Source organism: Rutilus rutilus (genome assembly GCF_951802725.1).
Source record: "Rutilus rutilus genome assembly, chromosome: 10".
NCBI classification, from domain to species: Eukaryota; Metazoa; Chordata; class Actinopteri; order Cypriniformes; family Leuciscidae; genus Rutilus; species Rutilus rutilus.
Genome location: NC_140215.1, coordinates 23,273,504 through 23,293,706, shown reverse-complemented (window position 1 = coordinate 23,293,706; position 20,203 = coordinate 23,273,504). Strand labels below are relative to the sequence as shown.

General features: G+C 37.4%; 2 protein-coding genes across 2 annotated transcripts; both read left to right on the top strand.

Moving 5' to 3' along the window:
• Positions 1-25: 25 nt before the first annotated feature.
• ehhadh (enoyl-CoA, hydratase/3-hydroxyacyl CoA dehydrogenase) lies at positions 26-8,818 on the top strand. Its single transcript, XM_084420823.1, has 7 exons — positions 26-336; positions 654-757; positions 914-1,083; positions 1,289-1,400; positions 2,491-2,595; positions 5,933-6,274; positions 7,472-8,818. Exons 1-7 carry the CDS (start codon positions 263-265, stop codon positions 8,722-8,724), a joined length of 2,160 nt encoding a protein of 719 aa, XP_084276949.1. The 5' UTR covers positions 26-262; the 3' UTR covers positions 8,725-8,818.
• A 1,840-nt stretch (positions 8,819-10,658) lies between these two features.
• Positions 10,659-19,382, top strand: LOC311298006 (UPF0524 protein C3orf70 homolog B). Its single transcript, XM_084420548.1, has 3 exons — positions 10,659-11,025; positions 11,329-11,517; positions 18,652-19,382. Exons 2-3 carry the CDS (start codon positions 11,334-11,336, stop codon positions 19,239-19,241), a joined length of 774 nt encoding a protein of 257 aa, XP_084276674.1. The 5' UTR covers positions 10,659-11,025; positions 11,329-11,333; the 3' UTR covers positions 19,242-19,382.
• Positions 19,383-20,203: the final 821 nt, after the last annotated feature.

Below are 20,203 nucleotides of genomic sequence, written 5' to 3'. Positions count from 1 at the left end.
GTAGTAGAATCTGAAAATTCACTTCCGGGAATGGAAGCCAACTCCTGCGGTGACCAGATGTGATTTGAATAACGTTAACTTTTTTGGAAAAGCAATGTGTTTATACTATCGCATTAAAAATTAATCGTCACGGAAGACACTTAGAAGATGTTACGTGTCAAATAATAAATCAGAGTGGGTGTGATTGCATTGACGCACTGAGTTTGCAGGTCACAAGTTCCAAAGTCCTGCAGTTCTTTCAACTCAAAACATACTCAACACAATGGCTCGATATGAACTTGTTAAACGATCAGTTGCTCTGATCACTCTTACCAACCCACCAGTCAATTCCTTAAGGTGAGTATAAACCTACTAAAAAACAATGCATTTACATATTTTCCAATCCATTTGTATTTGTTATTAAAGCAAGACCAAAGTATAGCAATTTTTAGAATCTTGCATATATTTTCCTATTGTTATGTACTACATTGTTATAATTCTAACTTTTGCGTAGTTAAAAAAACTTTTATAAATAAGATTGTTACATGTGATCTATTACACATAGATAAAGACAAAGTGTCCTTGAAAGTGTTTTCAAGTGCATTAATATACAAACCCATTTAAGTCAATGAACAATAGTGATTTTAACATGCCCATCTGCTCTTTTTCCTTAGTTCTGCTGTGCGTCATGGCATTGCAAAGACCATGGATCGAGCCCTGAGTGACCCGAAGGTCACGGCCGTGGTGATCTGTGGAGAGAATGGAAGATTCTGTGGAGGTTAGAATATCACAGTCAAACATCCACCAAAAATAAAAATCACATTTTCAGGTTAAACATGCTGGCACATGTATGTTGCACAAGTCTTTCACTGATATGCTTGTTCTGGCTGAGTTATGTAAGAAGACCATCTGATGATAATTCATTTTTCTCCAGGTGCAGACATCCGTGAGTTTGCTGGGCCTTTGAGAGGACCTCCTCTGCTACCCTTGTTGGATTCCATAGAGGCCGGAGAGAAGCCTGTGGTTGCTGCCATAGAGGGGGTGGCTCTAGGTGGGGGCCTTGAATTAGCCCTCGTGTGTCACTACCGTATTGCACACTCTAAGGTAAACCATTTTATACTGCTGTGTATTCTTATGAACATGCATGCTTACATGCTTGGATAGTGTGCAATACTGTCTAGTGCTGCTATGTTGTAGGTTAATGGGTTGAACTTTGATATCAATATTTGAAGTTTATTAAGAGAAGGAAAGGTTGTTGGTTTGTGGTTTATGCACTATGTGATGTACTATAATGTATTATGCGTTCCAGGCACGTCTTGGACTTCCAGAGGTGACTTTGGGCCTCCTGCCAGCTGCTGGGGGAACTCAGCGTCTTCCCAGGCTCATTGGCATTCCTGCTGCCCTAGAACTAATCACCACGGGTAAATCATACACTTAGCCTATTGGCACACCCACAATTCACCCCAACAGATTTCAGCCTCTTTGCTAATTTCAGCCACATGCCCTACTCTGTAAATCCCAGCTCCGCGAAAAAACATAACAGTCAAAGTCAAGTGACTGAAATATGTCCTGCAGAGATTGTTTCTGAATTTCCTGATTGGCTAAAATTGCGTGAGCTGAGCCCCTCACTTTTTTTTTTTTTTTGCTGCTCAATAACTGCCATGTCTATGATATTTTCAAAGGGATTTCATAAATAATTCACAAATTCTTCACTGTAAAAAGTGCTACAGTTAATCTGATCATCCAATGCACTTTATGATAAAAATGAAAACAGTAGGGGACTGCATTTTGTTTTCAGTAATAAATCAAACTTTTCCCACCAGGTGTCAGCATTGCACACTGTTTCTGATTGATTTGCTTTATGGCTTATATAGCAACAAGTCAAATCCACTTACCTTTATTTATAGAGCGCTTTATCCAATACAGATTTATATAGCGCTTTATACAATACAGATTGTTTCAAAGCAGCTTTACAGGGATAACCAGGAAAATAACGATTCAATGATGCAAACAGTGTTCAGTTCTGCTGTAAAACACCTCTAAAAAGAAAATCGTGTCAGCAACAGTTCATCCAAAAATGAAAATTGTGTCATTATTTACACATCCTCATGTCATTCCAAATGTATGTATTATAATTGTTATTATTATTATTATTATTTTGGTGGAATGCAAAAAGTTTCAGTGCTTTTTCTGTACATTTCATGATAACCACATATATCTTCTTTTTTTAAGAGCTGTAAAGAACATTCTTTAAAAAGACTTATTTGTTTTCCACTGGTAAAATAACAGCATATGGGATTGAAACGCTGTGAGGGTGAGTAATTTCATTTCATTTCTGGGTGAACTAATCCTTTAAAAATGCGCAGTGAGATTTCAGTTGTTTTATGGTTATGATGGGATTTTCCTCACCCATTGTCATAATGTATAAAGCAAAAAAATAATCACGTCAAGCACCCCCACATCGCTCAGTTTCTCCTTTACCAACAGCAGAATTATTGTTTCATATTGCAGGCCGCCATGTCTCTTCCCAGGAGGCTCTGAAGCTGGGCATCGTTGACCAGGTCACCGAGCAGAATGCTTGTGAGGTGGCTGTGGAGTTTGCCCTGAGAGCTGTAGGTATGTCAGCATGAGCATGAGCTTGCAAAGCAGAAATGCGGATATTAAAAGACTGAACAGTAAAGCGAAGCCGAGTCTTTGGCAGGCTTTCAGAGTCAGGGTTCCAGATAAATCCTTTGTCACAGCAAATGGAATTAATGTTTCATATCCTTGTCAACGAGTTTCAGAGTCGTTCTGTGCTTTTGATCTATTTTTCAAGAAGTGAAAAGGAACAGACATTATTAGAATATTAATTGTGACCCTTCTGAGCATTGGAGAACAATTTAAACAAATGGCATGTTTTTTTAATTTCTTTTAATTTTTATTTTATTTGTAAAAACAGCTCTTATTATTACATATCTTTTATTCGCTTTTGATGATAAGATGGTCTTTAAATCCCCTCAAACTGGTTTAAAAACATGCAAAATGTTAATGGTTATATTTGTACTGACTTTCAGTACAGCCGTCTTAACTATATACGGGGCAAGTGAAGTCAAAAATCTTTGTTTATACTGTCGCTTGGAGCGTGTTAAATTGTGCTCTCTCTGAAAAATAATTAGAGATTCTCTGCAGCTTCTGAAAAATGAATGCCAATTCTTCACCTCCTGCTTGACCCCCATTTCCTCCAGTAATGAAAAATCACATGAGAGCAATTAAATCATTGAAACGATTGCCGGGCTCTCTGAAGTATTTCTGTCAAATTATTCGGCTTTTCTAGGTCTACAGTAAGTGCAGCTGTTTATTATGCTCTACTGAGAGTGAGGGAGCCAGATCTCTTGTAATGTGAATGTTGTGAGTGACACTCTTACGGAGAGATCAGGGTTCATCTAGAGTCAGGATAAGCTGTGGAGGGAGATTAAAGATTGGCCACAAAAGCTAATGCTCTCACTGTAATCACACGCTGAGCGAAGATCAACCCGGCAAAATCCTTGCAACAGTCAACTAAATGGAATTGAGGAGCAGGAGCAAACGTGTCACAGGTATGGTAACAACCTGATTTACTGACTAATGGTAAATTGCAAATGGTCCAAATTTGTCCGAATGTAAACGGGTTGATTCCATCTCAAATTGTGGCCACACAGAATTTGTTTAAAGAGAATGGCTGAGAATTAGCCTGGATGATAAATCTCATGTGTGTGATAGATCTTAATATCTATTGTGAGACAGTAGAGTCCCAGAGGTAAGAAATCCCATTAATTTGCTCCATTGATAGAGCTCAGCAGAGACCTCCCACTCCAATAAAGCATTTCAGCACATATGTATTATTCAACAGTTACAGAGACTTTTACATTGTTTCAAAATATTTCAATTTCAAGTATCCCTTACAGAAAAAACACATGAACTTCACATGTGCAAAAACTCATGTGGTCACATGTGACCACATGCACATGTGATTTTGCACATATGAAATTTAACATGTAAAAACATGTTAAAAGCACATGTGAAATATGTGGATCACATGTGTGCTTTTGGAACATTTACACATGCGAAACACGTGATTACATGTGAAACGTAAAATTCCCATGTGAAACCTATAATCACGTGAATATATGAATATACGCTGTTCTTATCACAGTTTCCACAAAACATTTTTTCAGCATTATTAATAATAATAAGTGTTTCTTGAACAGCAAATCAACGTATTAGAATGATGTATGCAGGATCATGTAAATTACATTTTTAAATATATTAAAACAGAAACAAGTTGTTTTAAATGTATGATATTTCATAATATTACAGTTTTTACTGTTATTAATTAAATAAATGCATCCTTACTGACTTCACACTTTTTAATGGCATTCTTACTTCATAATTACTATACTGTAAGTCGATCGTTTTATATTGTATCATTGATTTCACTTCAGTAACATATTTCACAGTGCTTCATGGGATGAGTAGTTTATTTACTCATCATTAATGTCTTTTTTGTTGTTGCCTAAAATCAAATGTTGAAATGGTGTGATTAATCTTGTAGCTGGTTCGTTTAGTTCTTGGATTACAACTCTTTACCTGAAGAATTTGTTTCAAATCATTTTTAACAATGAATGGGAAAAATACTCTGAACCAAGATTGTTGTGTTTGCTCTGTTTTATTAATTTACTTATTTAACAGAAAACCATGAAAAAAGTAATCAAAAGTGCCACACTCATATTCCCTAAACACTTTTTGTAGAATCTTTCTCTCGGCACTCATAGCTACAGAGATTTATCTTGTTTTCCAGTCGCTGAAACATCTGCCACATGCACCTATCAGGATCTGACCCAGCCCTACTTACAATAAATCACAGCATTAGTGATTCAAGTCCTTCCCACAGCACCACAGATTAACCACAGCAACATCTGTATTGTGCACTATAGCACAGCACACTAGACATCAAACTGGACACTCATGCTTCTATGTGTTACTTGAAAGGAACAACACTGTTTTGAAATGCTAATTCCTGTCAATATACTTTCTACTGATTGCTCAAAAGGGACAGAGCAGAAAACAGACAACACTGTTGGTTTCTGGTCCCGATTGCCCTTTAAGGCTCATCAGAGTGACCCAGATTCCAGAGGGAAAGATGAATCTAATGCAGTTAAAAGCTATATTGAATCAGGTACCGCCCTGCGTAATCCTTTTAGTGAGGCAGGAAGTCAAAACACTCAAAATGCAGTTTTGATGGGCTGTTGTGTTATGTGTGTGTGTGTGTGTCTATTTTTTTTTCTCTTTTTTTTTCGGACTGGTTTGAGTTATAGACCATCGGAGTAAGGACAGAGTAAAGTGAAGACGTTTTGGCCGGTCCTCACTTTCTGACACCCCTTTAAAGGCCCATTTGAGGATCAAGACTTGGTTATAATTAGGTTAATTATGATTCCTGGGAAATCCGAAATCCTTGTCCTTGTGGGGACATTTTTTTGTCCCCATGAGGAAAACAACTTATAAATCATACTAAATGATGTTTTTTTGAAAATGCACAAAACTACAAATGCAGAAAGTTTTCTGTGATGGCTAGGATAGAATATAAAAATCATTATGTCTGTGTAGAGTCCACATAAAACATGAAAACACAACGTGTGTGTGTGTGCGCGTGCGTGCCAAGAGATAGGCTGATGACTCAACTCAGGTCTAATGTTTGTGTATTTTGAATGCTACGATTACACACTTTCAGAAATCTAACATATTTTAGAAACTGATTACCATAAGTATTTTGGAATTTCTTCTTGACCGTTCCATTTCTACTGATTCAGAGTAATTGCCATGTTTGTTATAAAATGGCCATAAATACCACACGAGGTTCAATACTATCCACTTAGCAGTGCCTTTGTTTATCACTTTAGGTTATATTTTGATATCATATCCATTATATATTTCACAGCCAAACCGCTGTCTTCCCGAAGACTGAGCACGCTGACCGTGCCCTGCCCTCCAGATCTGGATGCCCTATTAGAAGCGGTCACTATGCAGATTCAGAAGAAGGCTCGGGGAGTGATGGCACCTTTGGCTTGTGTTCAGGCAGTGCGGGCAGCCGCTACAATGCCTTACAGCCAGGGAATAAAGCGGGAGAGTGAACTGATGGCCACTCTCTTCAACTCTGGCCAGGCCCGGGCTCTTCAGTACTGCTTCTTTGCTGAGAGGACTGCTGGGAAATGGACTCTACCTAGTGGAGCGCAATGGAATGACACCAAACCCAGAGAGATCCGGAGTGCAGCCGTTATAGGTACCAAAAGAGAATGTCTTTATGTGCATGAACTAGACCTGGGGATGGTAGCAGGGTTATTTGGTTAACTAAAACTATTAAACATTTTTGTGAATTGAATAAAAAATAAAAATAATTATAAGTATTACATTTAGGCATTTGGCAGACACTTTTATCCAAAGCGGTTTGCATTGCATTCAAGATTCACATTTACAGTTTTTGCTTTCCATAGGAATCAAACTTATGACATATCAAACTTATGACTAAAATTGCTTGAGTGCTCTGCTGTTTAAGCTGTTTGAAACTAAACAAAAATTAGAAATGTTGCCTTGGCAACTAAATGAAATAAGTTGAAGCACTCAAAATTACTAAATGGAAATGAATAAAAAATAAATCTTAATAATAAAAAAATAAATTAATAAAAAGTAACATTAAAAAAAAAACGTGTAAAAATGACAAAAGCATATAACAAATTTACTAAACACATTCACTAAAAATTCTACTAAAATAACTATGAAATCATAATAAAAACATAAAAGCTAATTAAATAAAAACTATAATGGTATATACTTTACTCACCCTAATGTTTCAAACATATGACTTTCCTTCTTCTGTGCAACCAAAAGAAGATATTTTGAAATAGAGAAGAACAACATTGGACCCCATTGACTTTCATTGAATGGACAAAAAAAAAGTATTTTTCTAAATATTTTCTTTAATGTTCCAGAAAAGAAAAAAGTACAGATTTGGAATGTAGGGATCTGTATCCCTTTAATATTCCAAAGAAGAAGAAAAAAAACATTAATGTATTTTTTACATTAATAATTTTTTATATGTACTTCCATTTATTAAACCCAAGCGACTTAAACCATACATTTGAAATTGTAAAAATACATAAAAAAAAAAACCTTGTTTCTGTTCAATATTCTTATTTTGGACAGATTTATGCACACGTATAGGTTGTTAGTGTGCCAATGTTGTTTTTCAGAAGTGTTGAAACATCTGTTTGCTTTACGTTTGAGAAAAGCAGAGATGTTCTGTTATCATAGAGGAAGAATGCTGGCAGTGTACAAACCCTCATGCATAGAAATATGGCACAGTTTTGTGCTCTGATCAGTTTCACCATCTGCCAATTAACAAGTCTAATTGTGCCTATGTTGTTTTAAATTGGTGGTTTTGTTTTACTCCATATTGACCATTAATTTGTCTCCCTTTTAGGTCTGGGCACTATGGGAAGGGGCATTGCTGTGTCTCTTGCACGTGTGGGAATTTCTGTCATTGCTGTAGAGTCAGACAAGAAACTCATGGAGACTGGCAGGCAGATGGTGATTGGCATGCTGGAGAGAGATGCCAAAAGACGGGGAGTGAGTGCCTCTCTCAATCTCCTCAAATTCACCCTCAGCTTACAGGACCTGAAGGATGTGGACCTTGTTATTGAAGCAGTCTTTGAAGACATGGCACTTAAGAAGCGTGTTTTCCAAGAATTGTCCAAGGTGTGTAGACCAACCACTCTACTCTGCTCCAACACCTCTGGTCTGGATGTGGATGCGTTGGCCGGTGTGACAGATAGACCGCAGCTGGTGATTGGGATGCACTTCTTCTCGCCGGCACATGTCATGAAGCTCTTAGAAGTTGTCTGTGGGCCTCGCTCCTCAAGTGAAACCATCGCTACAGCGATGAGCCTTGGGAAGAGGATGGGAAAGGTGAGTGTTGCTGTTGGAAACTGCCCTGGTTTTGTCGGAAATCGTATGCTGAAGCCTTACTCGGATCAAGCCACCTTCCTGCTGGAGGAGGGGGCCACACCTGAACAAATCGACAAGGTTCTGGAGGACTTTGGTTTCGCGATGGGTGTCTTTAGGATGTCTGACCTTGCAGGTCTTGATGTTGGTTGGAGAGTCCGGAAGGAATCCGGGTTGACCGGGCCTGATGTTGACCCGAAAAATCCCCCACGTAGGCGCCAAGGGCGTAAGTACTGTCCCATTCCAGACATGGTCTGTGAGCAAGGCAGGTTTGGCCAGAAGACCGGTCGTGGCTGGTACATGTACGACAAACCTGGGGGCACAAACGCAAAGCCTGACCCACTGATCCAGAACCTCCTTGAGACGTACAGGAGCAGGTACGGCATTAAACCGCGCAATATTACAGATCAGGAAATAATCGAGCGATGCCTTTTCGCCCTGGCCAACGAGGGCTTTCGTATTCTGGAGGATGGCATAGCTGCCAGACCGGAGGATATTGACGTCATCTATCAGTTCGGTTATGGCTTTCCAAGGCACCGAGGTGGGCCCATGTTCTACGCCAGCATGGTGGGCCTGGAAAGAGTCCAGGAGAGGTTGGAGCATTACCACCAAGCCCATCCTGATGTGTCTCATTTAGAGCCCTGTCCTCTTCTGAAAAAACTTGTGGCTTGTGGCAGTCCTCCTATCCAAAAATGGAGAGAGCATATCAAAACAATGCACAGCCAACTCTAAGAGCGCCATGAACAACATGCTATATGTTAAGTTTAAAACTCTACATAAAGCCGGTTATTAATAAAGAATCGACTTTCTCAACTCTTATTTATGTCGTATCGGCCTATTATTTCACCATGATTAGGTTTTAATGTCCTGTGTGTGTGTATTTTTGCATTTCTTGCAGATATATATATAGTTTTGGCAGAAAGGACTGTGGTTGTAAATTCCTGTTAGTAATGTGGTTTATTACCGTGGTCCATTTTTTGCACAGCACTGGTCTCATGCCCATTGGTGCCATTACTCCAGTCTTTAGTGTCACATGATCCTTCAGAAATCATTATAATATGCTGATTTGGTGCTCAAGAAACATTTCTTATCAATATTAAAATGGCTTAATATTTTTGTGGAACCATGATCAATGTTTTTAGGATTATTTGATAAAAAAATAAATAAATCTGTAACTTTTGATCAATTCAATGCATCCTTGCTAAAAAACAAATCAGTAGTGTATCTATTATGAATTACCTGTTTGGATGTTTTTTTATTAGGCCTATTTACCTGTGCATTCAGTTTAAGAAAAACTTTTTAATTAATTTGGCTCTTGATGATCTATGTGGAATAGTTGGTCTGTTGTGTATGTGTGTATGATGTGATTTGTGCTTAGCTGCAAGGGATAAGTTAATTGCTATTGCTTCTCTGCTGTGTGTGCGTGTGTATGTGTGTGTGTGGCCTGGTAAACCCTATGGGGACAAAAAGTGGCATTATTTGTGGCATTATTGCCACAAAGATGGCAATTTCCAAAATCCTTGTCCTTGTAGGGACATATTTTGGTCGCCATGAGGAAAACAGCGTAGGCTACAAGTCATACTAAGTGATGTTCTTTGAAAATGTAAAAATATAGAAAATTGTCTGTGATGGGTAGGTTTAGGGGTAGGGTTAGTGTAGGGGTAGTATGGTGGCCCAGTAGTGCACAACACAACGACATTTAAAAAGCAAACATAAGTTCACAACACAACGAAATGAATCCACAACACAACGGAAAATTTACAACACAAGGAAATAAAGCCGCAACACAACGGAAAATGTAGAACACAACGGAAACGAGCTACAACACAACGGAAATGAGCCACAACAACACAACGGAAAATGTACGACACAACGAAATAAAGCCGCAACACAACGGAAATGCTCCCCGACCACTAGAGGGCTCTCGGAGCGCGAGTTAGTTTTCCATGCCATGCACTGTTCTACATTTTCCGTTGTGTTGTGAACTTATGTTTGCTGTTTAAATTTCGTTGTGTTGTGCACTACTGCCACCGTAGTATAGAATATAAAGTTTGTAAAATATAAAAATGATTATGTCTATGGAAAGTCCTCATAAAATATGAAAACACAACTGTGTTTTTTTAAATAAAAATATTTTTATATTTTACAAACTTTAGAAAGAGAAAGAGATCAGAAGTTTACATTAGTAGGCCCTACTGAGATTCAAAAATCTTTTAAATGTTCGTTGAAAACTCAAATTTAAATTTTAATTCAAAATGTCTTTTATAGTGATTCGTCAAATAATCAATGTCTTTTCCAACATTGTCTTTACGTATGTTGCTCTTTCCCACTGCAATAATTAAAGATTGGTAGTCAAAATAATACAATTATTAATAATAGCAATAATAAAACATTCATATGTTACATGATCAACCAAATCCTAATCCTACTCTAACCCTAGAGTAAGTAGAATACATGTAGTAAATATTACTCAGTAGCCTACTTAAATATATAATTACACTGTAATAATGACACCTTAAAATATAGTGTAACAGTCTTTCCTATACAATAAAATCATGTGAATGAGAAAACCTTTGTAGTGACTTTGAGCGCCGTCTTCTGGTCAAGTGTTGTCACAGCAGCTGTGTGTGTGCAGTATATTTCCCGTCAGTGTGCGATCAGCGCTCAGTCAGTCCCGCAGCAGCGTCCACTGCGACTGCAACACGAGGAGCTCATGTGAGACATAAGTTTCAATCTGCGCTGCTTTGCTGAGCTTTTCTCTTTCTCACTCTCTCTCTCTCTCCTTAAATAGCGAGCGCTCCAGGACCTTTTACATGCATGATTGTTCCTCAGTACGGATCTGGCAGATACCGTTATTTTAACTCAGCTGATAATTCTCTGGAAATCTATGAAGGATTACCCATTTCAGTTTAATATGGAAAAATGTCATTCTTCATATTCAGTACGGCTACAGGGATCTTAATGCTGATGTTGTGGGAAGTTTAATGCAGATGTTGTGTGATGGTAAGATATCATCAGCTGTAAGTGAATGAGGTAAGCAAATACTTTTATAGTTCGTGTTATTTGAGACTAACACTCTGCTATTCATCATTTGTTTTTAATACAGTAATATTTGACATAACACAAATTATAGTACGTGTATTACATGATACTATTATATAATACAATCAATTATTAATAAACGTTTCATATACCGTAAAGTCTGACATAAATACATTTCATTCCTCAAGCAGTTCTTATTATTTTAGACTAAAACCTTCCTATTTGTAATGTATCTTAAATCAGGTGACCCACTGTTTGACAGTGTATCTTCACTGCATGTCTCTTCTCTTACAGTAACCATGGCTTACACCGGAGTGCAGAAGGCTTTGAAGAGCGATAAGTTAGATGAAGCTCAAGCTCTGGCCAAAAGCTGTGCAGGCAGACCAGACTTTCTTCCCTGTGATGGACTGTCCATCTGCGCGACACACAGCCACGGAAAGTGTTTCAAACTGCACTGGTGCTGCCATTTAGGCTGGTGTCACTGTAAGTAACCAACTTCTGACATGCATATACATTCTATTCTATTCTAAATACATTATGATACACTAGTAAGTGCACTGTTCTAAAATGAGAAGTGGTACAAAATATCATTCACTTCTGACATGCATATACATTCTATTCTATTCTATTCTAAATAGATTATGATACACTAATAAGTGTGCACTGTTCTAAAATGAGAAGTGGTACAAAATATCATTCACTTCACACAATAATGCAGCTGATAGTATGATTAAAGATCACTACCCAAATATTCTATATAGCAGAAAGAAATCTACTGGGCTTCATCTTGCAGAAAAAATAGGTTATGTAGTAAATACATCATTTTCCATTTTCTTTTACTATTTTTATATGAATCTTCTCTCTTATAAGAAAAGGTTCTATAAAACCTTAAAGCGTTCTGTCAGGCGCTTCATGTATTCCCTTAGTATGTTTACAAGTTGTTTAAAATTAAAAACAAAATGAATTAAAACTAAATCCATGAAATGATCCCATGATGGATTTTATTGATTGAGTTTTAATTCTTTTTGTTTTAATTCATTTTTTAATTAAATGTTATGAATTAAACAACTCGTAAACATACTTCATGGGTAGATTTTTTTTTAATAACCCATTAAACATGAAATTATTACGCAAGCTTTTAAAACATTTCTCCTTATATAGAACCTTTTGGGCACAAAGGGTTCTTTAAAATTGAGTCAAGAACCTCAAGGATCAATTAACCCAAATGAGTGTAGTGTTTCAAATATGACATTTATTTGAACGACACTTTGCATTGCATGTATGATCACGCAACCAGTTTTGGGAACACTTATGAGCTTGTGATGTCATCAGTAATTGCACACGGATGCTTTTTCAGCATTATATGTCTTCAGCTGTGCCTGAGCACAAGCTTGACAATTTCTTAGTAAGCAAGATGTGTAGATCTCCCCAGACATATCTCAGAAGCAAATCCATTGTGAGAGTTCAAACCTCTATAGCTGACTTTATCAGAGCTTCCTGAACCTTGGCGTCACCTCTGTATTCTCCAGTCGTTAGCTGGACATGACCCTGAATCCACCAGTCATGAGCACGAATACACACAGGAAGCGTCTGCTCGGATCCTAGAGCAGGATGTTCACTTCCTCTAGTTCACGTCACTCTGACTGAGTTCAGGTCCCGAGTGATTGGAAAAGCTTTCATTGAGTTTTAAGGGAGGTAAATGTCAGTACGAGCCCTTTAGAACTGTGTGAACAGATCAGACCGAATTTAATACCCTCTCATGACACTTCTGCCAAGGGAGCTGAACTTTATTAAGTTCAGCCATCAAATAATATAAGATTATTATCCTCAACGGCCATCACAGTAGTTTTTTTTATTTCCTCTCACTCTCAGAAAAAAAGGTACAAAAGCTGTCACTGGGACAGTTACCCTTCAAAAGGGTTCTAATATGTACCATTTAGGTACTAATATGTACACTTTTGGTATCAATATGTACCTTTGAGGGACTAAAATGCACTCTTTAGGTGTACCTTTTGAAAAGGTACCGCCACAGTGACAGCTTTTGTACCTTTTTTTCTGAGTGTGTATATTTTCCTCTATATATTTTAATAGCCAGTCCTATGTTTGTGATTACTTTTACAACACAGATAAGGTTACTCTATTTATTTAATTATCTGATCAATAAAAGCATGTCTGTAATCAACATAAATTCTAATGTAATACTGGTCTAATGCAGCTATGCAGTGCATCATTGTTTGCCTGCAGTTTTATCATTTTGTATGGTCGCGTATCCACAGTGTGAGATATGAGGTTGCAAAATAATGAATTTGGATTGTAGGATGGGGTAGACACTCCTCAGTGTTTTTTTTTAATGTGTGTATTTCCTTTATCAGTTTGTGCTCACGATGACAGCTGTAATCTGCCATTATTGCAAGAGAGACAGAGCATTATGTTAATGTGTGCTCGTGGTTTATCAGCCAGCACACTTGCCCTGTGAGAACTTCTGACTGGTGTGCCATTGTGAAAAGCATTAAATGTACCATAAAATTACAAACACAACAAGCTCACCCTGATATGTATTGTTTAGTATGCCGGATCTGTTAAATAATTCATGGCTGGAAATCCTGGAGCTTTGTTGCGTAACTGTAGAAACTAAGTCTTTTGAAATGACACCTTGCACAATTGGCGGCTGCTATTCACGATTCCATGCGTGGCTTATCATCAGGGGAAGCACTTTTCATTTTATGACAGATCTACAGATCTTTTGGTTTAGTGGAGATGTACACTTAAAGGGATAGTTCACCCAAAAATGAACATTTTGTCATCAGTCAATCATTTACTAACCCTCAAGTTGTTCCAAACCTGTATGCATTTCTTTCTTCTGCTGAACACAAAAGAAGATATTTTGAAGAATGTTGATGGACAAACAGGTGATGTGCCCCATTGACTTTTTTTTTTCTTCAAATATGGAAGTCAATGGAGCCCATCAACTGTTTGATTACCCATTTTCTTCAAAATATCTTCTTTTGAGGGGGAGTTTTTCATTTTTGGCTGAAATATCCCTTTAAGTTTGGGGTCAGAACTTTTTTTTTTTTTTAAAGAAAGTAATGAACACTTTTATTCAGCAAGGATGCATCAGTAAAGACTATTTTTAATCTATTTCAAGTAAATACTGTGGTTACTGTGACGTAGTTACATTGTGCTTAGTATGTAATTACTACAGATATACGGTTAGTGTTAGGGTTTAGTTTAGGGTTAGTTACTTGTAATAAGTATGCATAATTTACTGTTATTACTGTAGTACGTAAATGTAGTAATGTGTAACTACGTCATCTTAAAATAAAGTTATTTAAGTTGAATGTTCTATTTATCAAAAGAATATGAAAAAAGTTTCCACAAAAATGTTAAGCAGCACTGTTTTCAACATTAATAATAATAACAATAAAGTTTTCTTGAACAGCAAATCAGCATATTAGAAGACTGAAGTAATAATACTGAAAATCCAGCTTTACCATAACAGGATTTCCAAATAGATCACCTTTATTTTGAATTGTAATAATATTTCACAATATTTTTGTTTTTACTGTATTTTTTATCAAATACATTCAGCCTCGGTGAGCATCAGAGATTTCTTGTAAAAACATTTTTAAAAAATCTTACTGACCCCACTGAATGGGCACTGCTAAATAATAATAAAAAAATCCCCCGAATTCTTTCTAATGCATTTCTGTTTCCATTCTAGACAAACAGTCTTTATTGTGTTGTTGTCTTGACTGTTCTTAGGGTGCAACGAGTGCCCCAATGGGACACCGCTGTGTTATGGTGTACATTGTGATGATTTATTAACGTTGCTCTTGAACAGCACCGCACCGCACATGATAACGACAGGTTTGCTGTGCTGTGTTTGGGTTTGACAGTACCCAGCCATCCTCTGAGTAAATCCAGGGCTGTGGTGAGAGAGCAGAAGCTGTGAGAGTGGCGTCTGCGCTCCAGGCGTGTACGTGCTGCTTAGTGATGTTATGTGGCCATGTGTGAAACGTCAAGAAGGAAGCCTCCTGTTTCTGGCTCTGTGCCTGCAGCTGCAGCTGTCAAACATTGATTTCCTCTCTGAGCTCCGTTCTGGCTTGGAGATCCGGTCCTTGTCCAACAGATTTATAAAACAAAGAACCGACAGAAGTCTGTAAATTAATGCCAAACCGTATAAGTGGAACCTCTATTGTTGATTGCACATGAGAAAAGTGCGGTGAAATAATTGTGTTCCGCTCAGTTGAGATAGTCGGCACCCCCGTGCATTTTGGAATCTCATTAGAATGTAATGAGTTTGTTTTGCTTTTGTGTTTCTTTTGTTGTCTTTTCCTTTCTTGGCCAGATATGTTTATTAAGTTCCTCTCATGAATTTGATAAAGAAATCATATCAAATCTTGGGGCTGCAGGAATTGTTTGCTAGAACTACTATTACTTTCAACATTTAAATGCCATTTATTAATAATATACTGTATTAGTAGTAGTAGTAGTAGTAGTAGTATCTGTTTCATTACACTACCCAGATTTTATATGATTTCATTAAATTATTGCAGTATATATTATTATTTTGTGTATCAGTACAAAAAGAGGATGTAAAATGCTGCACAAATAAATTGACAATTTTGTTTTTGAGCGTTTTGAATCTGAATGAATATCTATCCACTAAAATGAATCGAACTCCCTGTAGTGCTTGATATGAGAGAGTCATTACACTTTTTACTTGAAAAACTACTCCCATTTGAAATGTAGTTTAGTAAGTAGTGTCACTACTTTTAGGTAGTTAAACCCTGGAATAGTCATCTGTTTACAGCACCAAACACAAGATATTTGACAGTTGCTGTCCAATGCATTCTTAAAGGGTTAGTTCACCCAAAAATGAAAATTATGTCATTAATGACTCACCCTCATGTCGTTCCAAGCCCGTAAGACCTCCGTTCATCTTCGGAGCACAGTTTAAGATATTTTAGATTTAGTCCGAGAGCTTTCTGTCCCTCCATTGAAAATGTATGTACGGTATACTGTCCATGTCCAGAAAAGGTAATACAGACATCATCAAAGTAGTCCAAGTGACTACAGTGGCTCAATCTTAAGTTTATAAAGTGACGAGAATACTTTTTGTGCGCAAAAAACTATTAATTTCCTTCTCTCTGGGCCTCGAGTCTTTTCACGTAATATAACTGCGTAGCGCATCTGTGTTGTACGTCACACGTAGGCTCACTATTGGCCGACGCTGGTCATGTGTGTGATGCGTGTGACGTACAACACAGATGCGCTACGCAGTTATACTACGTGAACTAACTCGAGGCCCAGAGAGAAGGAAATGAATAGTGGAATAAAGTTGTTATTTTTGTTTGTTTTTGCGCACAAAAAGTATTCTCGTCGCTTTATAAACTTAAGATTGAGCCACTGTAGTCACATGGACTACTTTGATGATGTCTTTATTACCTTTCTGGACATGGACAGTATACCGTACATACATTTTCAATGGAGGGACAGAAAGCTCTCGGACTAAATCTAAAATATCTTAACCTGTGTTCCGAAGATGAACGGAGGTCTTACGGGCTTGGAACGACATGAGGGTGAGTCATTAATGACATCATTTTCATTTTTGGGTGAACTAACCCTTTAAGTGACCTGTATAAATCCGTTTTGGGGAAGTGAATGAGATGGATGGGGCTACTGTCATATTTTATCTCTGTAGAGCTGACTCCTGTATAATTCAGGGGATGCTTTTGAGAAAGAGAAAGACAGAGGGTGTGCATGTGAGAAAGACCCTTAGACAGAGAGATATGAGACAAGAGACTTACTGTCAAAGGCCATGAGCGAGTGAGTGGATCTGGATCTGGGCCTTAGATAACAGGGGATTAGTGTTGTCATAGATGTCCTGATCACACCCCGGCTGGATTCTGCAGATATGTGGAATGAAACGGAAATGAACTGTATGGTGCTGCATTTTAGTCTGGGAATACGTTTTAGCTTTGTCTGTGCAATCGGGGGATAGTAGCCTATTTTAACAAAGCTGCAAAGAAGAGTTAGATCAGAAATCATCATATTATTGACACCAAAACCATAAGCACATTCACGCGGGGGACTTAACATGGATTCACGTGGGACACAGGAATAAAATGGCATAAAAAAAACTGCTTTATATTTTTTAAACGTGGGGTCAAAAATGCCCATTTGGTGAATTTTATTTAAACATATTATAAAATAAAAGCTATCTTGTTATCAGTACAACAATGTTTTTATTTGATATCTTACATGTGGTTTCAGGTCATTATTCTAGGCCAAGCTGGTTTACAGTGAATGTTGTTAAATGTGTAGCTAATAAAATGTAGTTTTTGGTGTTTGTTTTTTTTCAAATCAGCTCTAAAAATGTGAAGAAAACACTTCCAAATCCAAAGTTTGGAACAGAGACTCCATTTAAAATGTACTGTGATGGCAAACAAAGCTATAATATAATATAAAATAATATAATATAATATAATATAATATAATATAATATAATATAATATAATATAATATAACATAATATAATATAATATAATATAATATAATATAATATAATAATATTATATTATATTATATTATAAGAGGCAGTCCAATTATGCAAAAGAGTGTTTATTTTATTATATGATATGATATATGTACATTTGTATTTACTGCTATTTTTGTATTTCATGTTGATTTGATTTTATAATTTACAGCCAACAGATTAATAATTTATTTCACATATTTGATAATTTGAAGTATTTGACGTGAATGGCCCTTAATTAAAGAGTAAATAAGAAACAATCAGGTGTACATATCAAAGCCTAGTAACATTCATCATCTTGGCAGTTGCACTGTTACTCATTTCAAAACCAATCAAAACAGAGGTAATTTACAGTATACATAGATGTTTAAAGCTACAGTAACAAAGGAAGGGTGGAAAATGATCATGTAAAACTCTTTTTGAGTTTTACATGCCTTTTTGGGGGCAAGAAACATTGGCCTTAACATAGACTATGCAAAAAAGAAAATAAAAAAGAAATGCTACAATGTGTAGAATAAGCATTAATTCATTCTGTGAAAGTAGTGTTGCTGCACTGTAATACAACCATTTTTATCTCACTTAAATTATTATTATGTAATGAAATATGTTTCAATGAATTACACTTGACTATTTTAGATTTTGATCTCTCTTTTCTGACAGCAAGTCCAAAGATGAACTAAACTGGTGTGCTGCAGTAGTTTTCATTAGCATGTAGATAGACGCCACAGGTTTTTGGATAACTGTCTCCATGTGAGATATTGATGTATTATGCTTTAATGAAAACAAAAATAAATGTATTTGTAAATGATGATGACTTTCAGACCAGAGGCTGCTGGCATTAATACTTCAGTGCACTGCAAGAGATTATACATAATGAAGCATCCTGTGAGTTTTAATGCAATGCATATCTCCTTTTTTTGGTTTTTAGCTAGTTTTGCTAGCTAAATATTCTCAAAGCCTTAGTTTGAATTTACTGCTTGCTTCAGCCTTGTTGAGGTAATACAATTTTAGTACACGAATTAGTATGTGCTTTCTGATAGATATTCAGGTAATGATCTCCTTTTACTCTGTCTGTACAGGTAAATATGTGTACCAACCCATGACCAATGTGGCTCAGCTACCCAGCACACCTGTGCCGGTCGCTCCATCTGACTGTACCAACACCATTGATCTGTCCATCTCTCTGACTGAACGCTTCCTCCGCATCTCCCCCTGTTTCCTGCCACCGCCTTGCCCCGAGTCCCCGAAATACTGCAACATTGCCGAACTGTTTATCGATGACTACATTGTCAAACGCATCAACGGCAAGATGTGCTATGTTCAGCGGCCCCCGGTTCACACGGAGGCTCCTCTTAGCCCACCTCAGATAAACCCTGCTTGTCTGGTAGCACAGAAACAGCACACTGAAGACAAGCAGACAATTGAGGAGACCGTTAAAGGACCAAAAATGGGCCACTGCTCTTCGCCCTCCAGCTCTGAGGACTCGGGGATCAATGCTTTGGGAGGTCACTATCTGGAGTCCTATGAGGAAGAGTCTGAGGAAGAGGATGAACTCAGCATGGATGGACACTCCAGTCCGGGAAGTCTATGGGACCAGGATGAATGCACCCTACTGTCCCCTTCCAAATCCATTGTGGAGATTATTGAAAATATCGAAACTACTGTGTGATATTTCCAGACTGCATATTTTCTTTTTCTGTTCTTTTCACATCTCTCTCTCTCTTTGTCTGACAAGATTAACTAATTGTGTTAAAATAAATATTGTATGTAGAGGAAAATACTACACCCATAAAGACTTTGCTACACTTTACATTCGTCTCTAATCTATATTTCTGTTCTCATTGTCATATGATCCTATGTTTGAAGTTTAACAGCTCAGGTCTTGACTTTAAATCTGCACTACGGAAGACTTTTTTGAGAAAAAAAAAAAAAAAAAAAAAAAACACTTTTCAAAATTGGGTTCTTGCCTTACCCCAATTCACTAAGCCATGGTGAATTATAGTTCTGTCATGACAACTCTCTGAGTGTTGGCATGGTAATGGATATGACAATGTTGATATATTTGGTCTTGGCGGAATAGATGTGCTACACTGCTGCTGCTGCTGTTGGGTATTTCTGCTGCTGCAGAGCAAGAACGGGACTTGCTACTGCCAATACATACACACGACACGCTGCTGTAGGCAAGTAGGACATGCTGTTGCTGTACAATATAGCGTACAAATTACCCATAGCGTATCTATACAGGTGGAGCTGGGGAAGTTGGAGGGTTTCTTAAAGCGCTCTGCAATGCTAAGGCAAATGTTAACCAAGTATTTGAAGGTTGAGCACTTGAGCTCATTGGCTACTGATACAGCAGGAACCAATCAGCTGTGCCCTATAGAGAATGGTGTGATTGCAAGCAGACTGAGATATGGACCTATTAGCCTGCACCATCTGTATCATGACATAACTTTGTATAAGTTTAGCAATTCACATGGGGTAATTCATTCAAAATGAATTATTTTTTTGAGTGGACAGGTTTTAGTGGGATATTTTGTGTTTACGTCATTCGTCCTTCCATTTTTAAGTCATGTCAGTAAACCAAGCAAAGATGGTCGGGCTACTATTGTGGCAGACATGTTACTTGCTCAA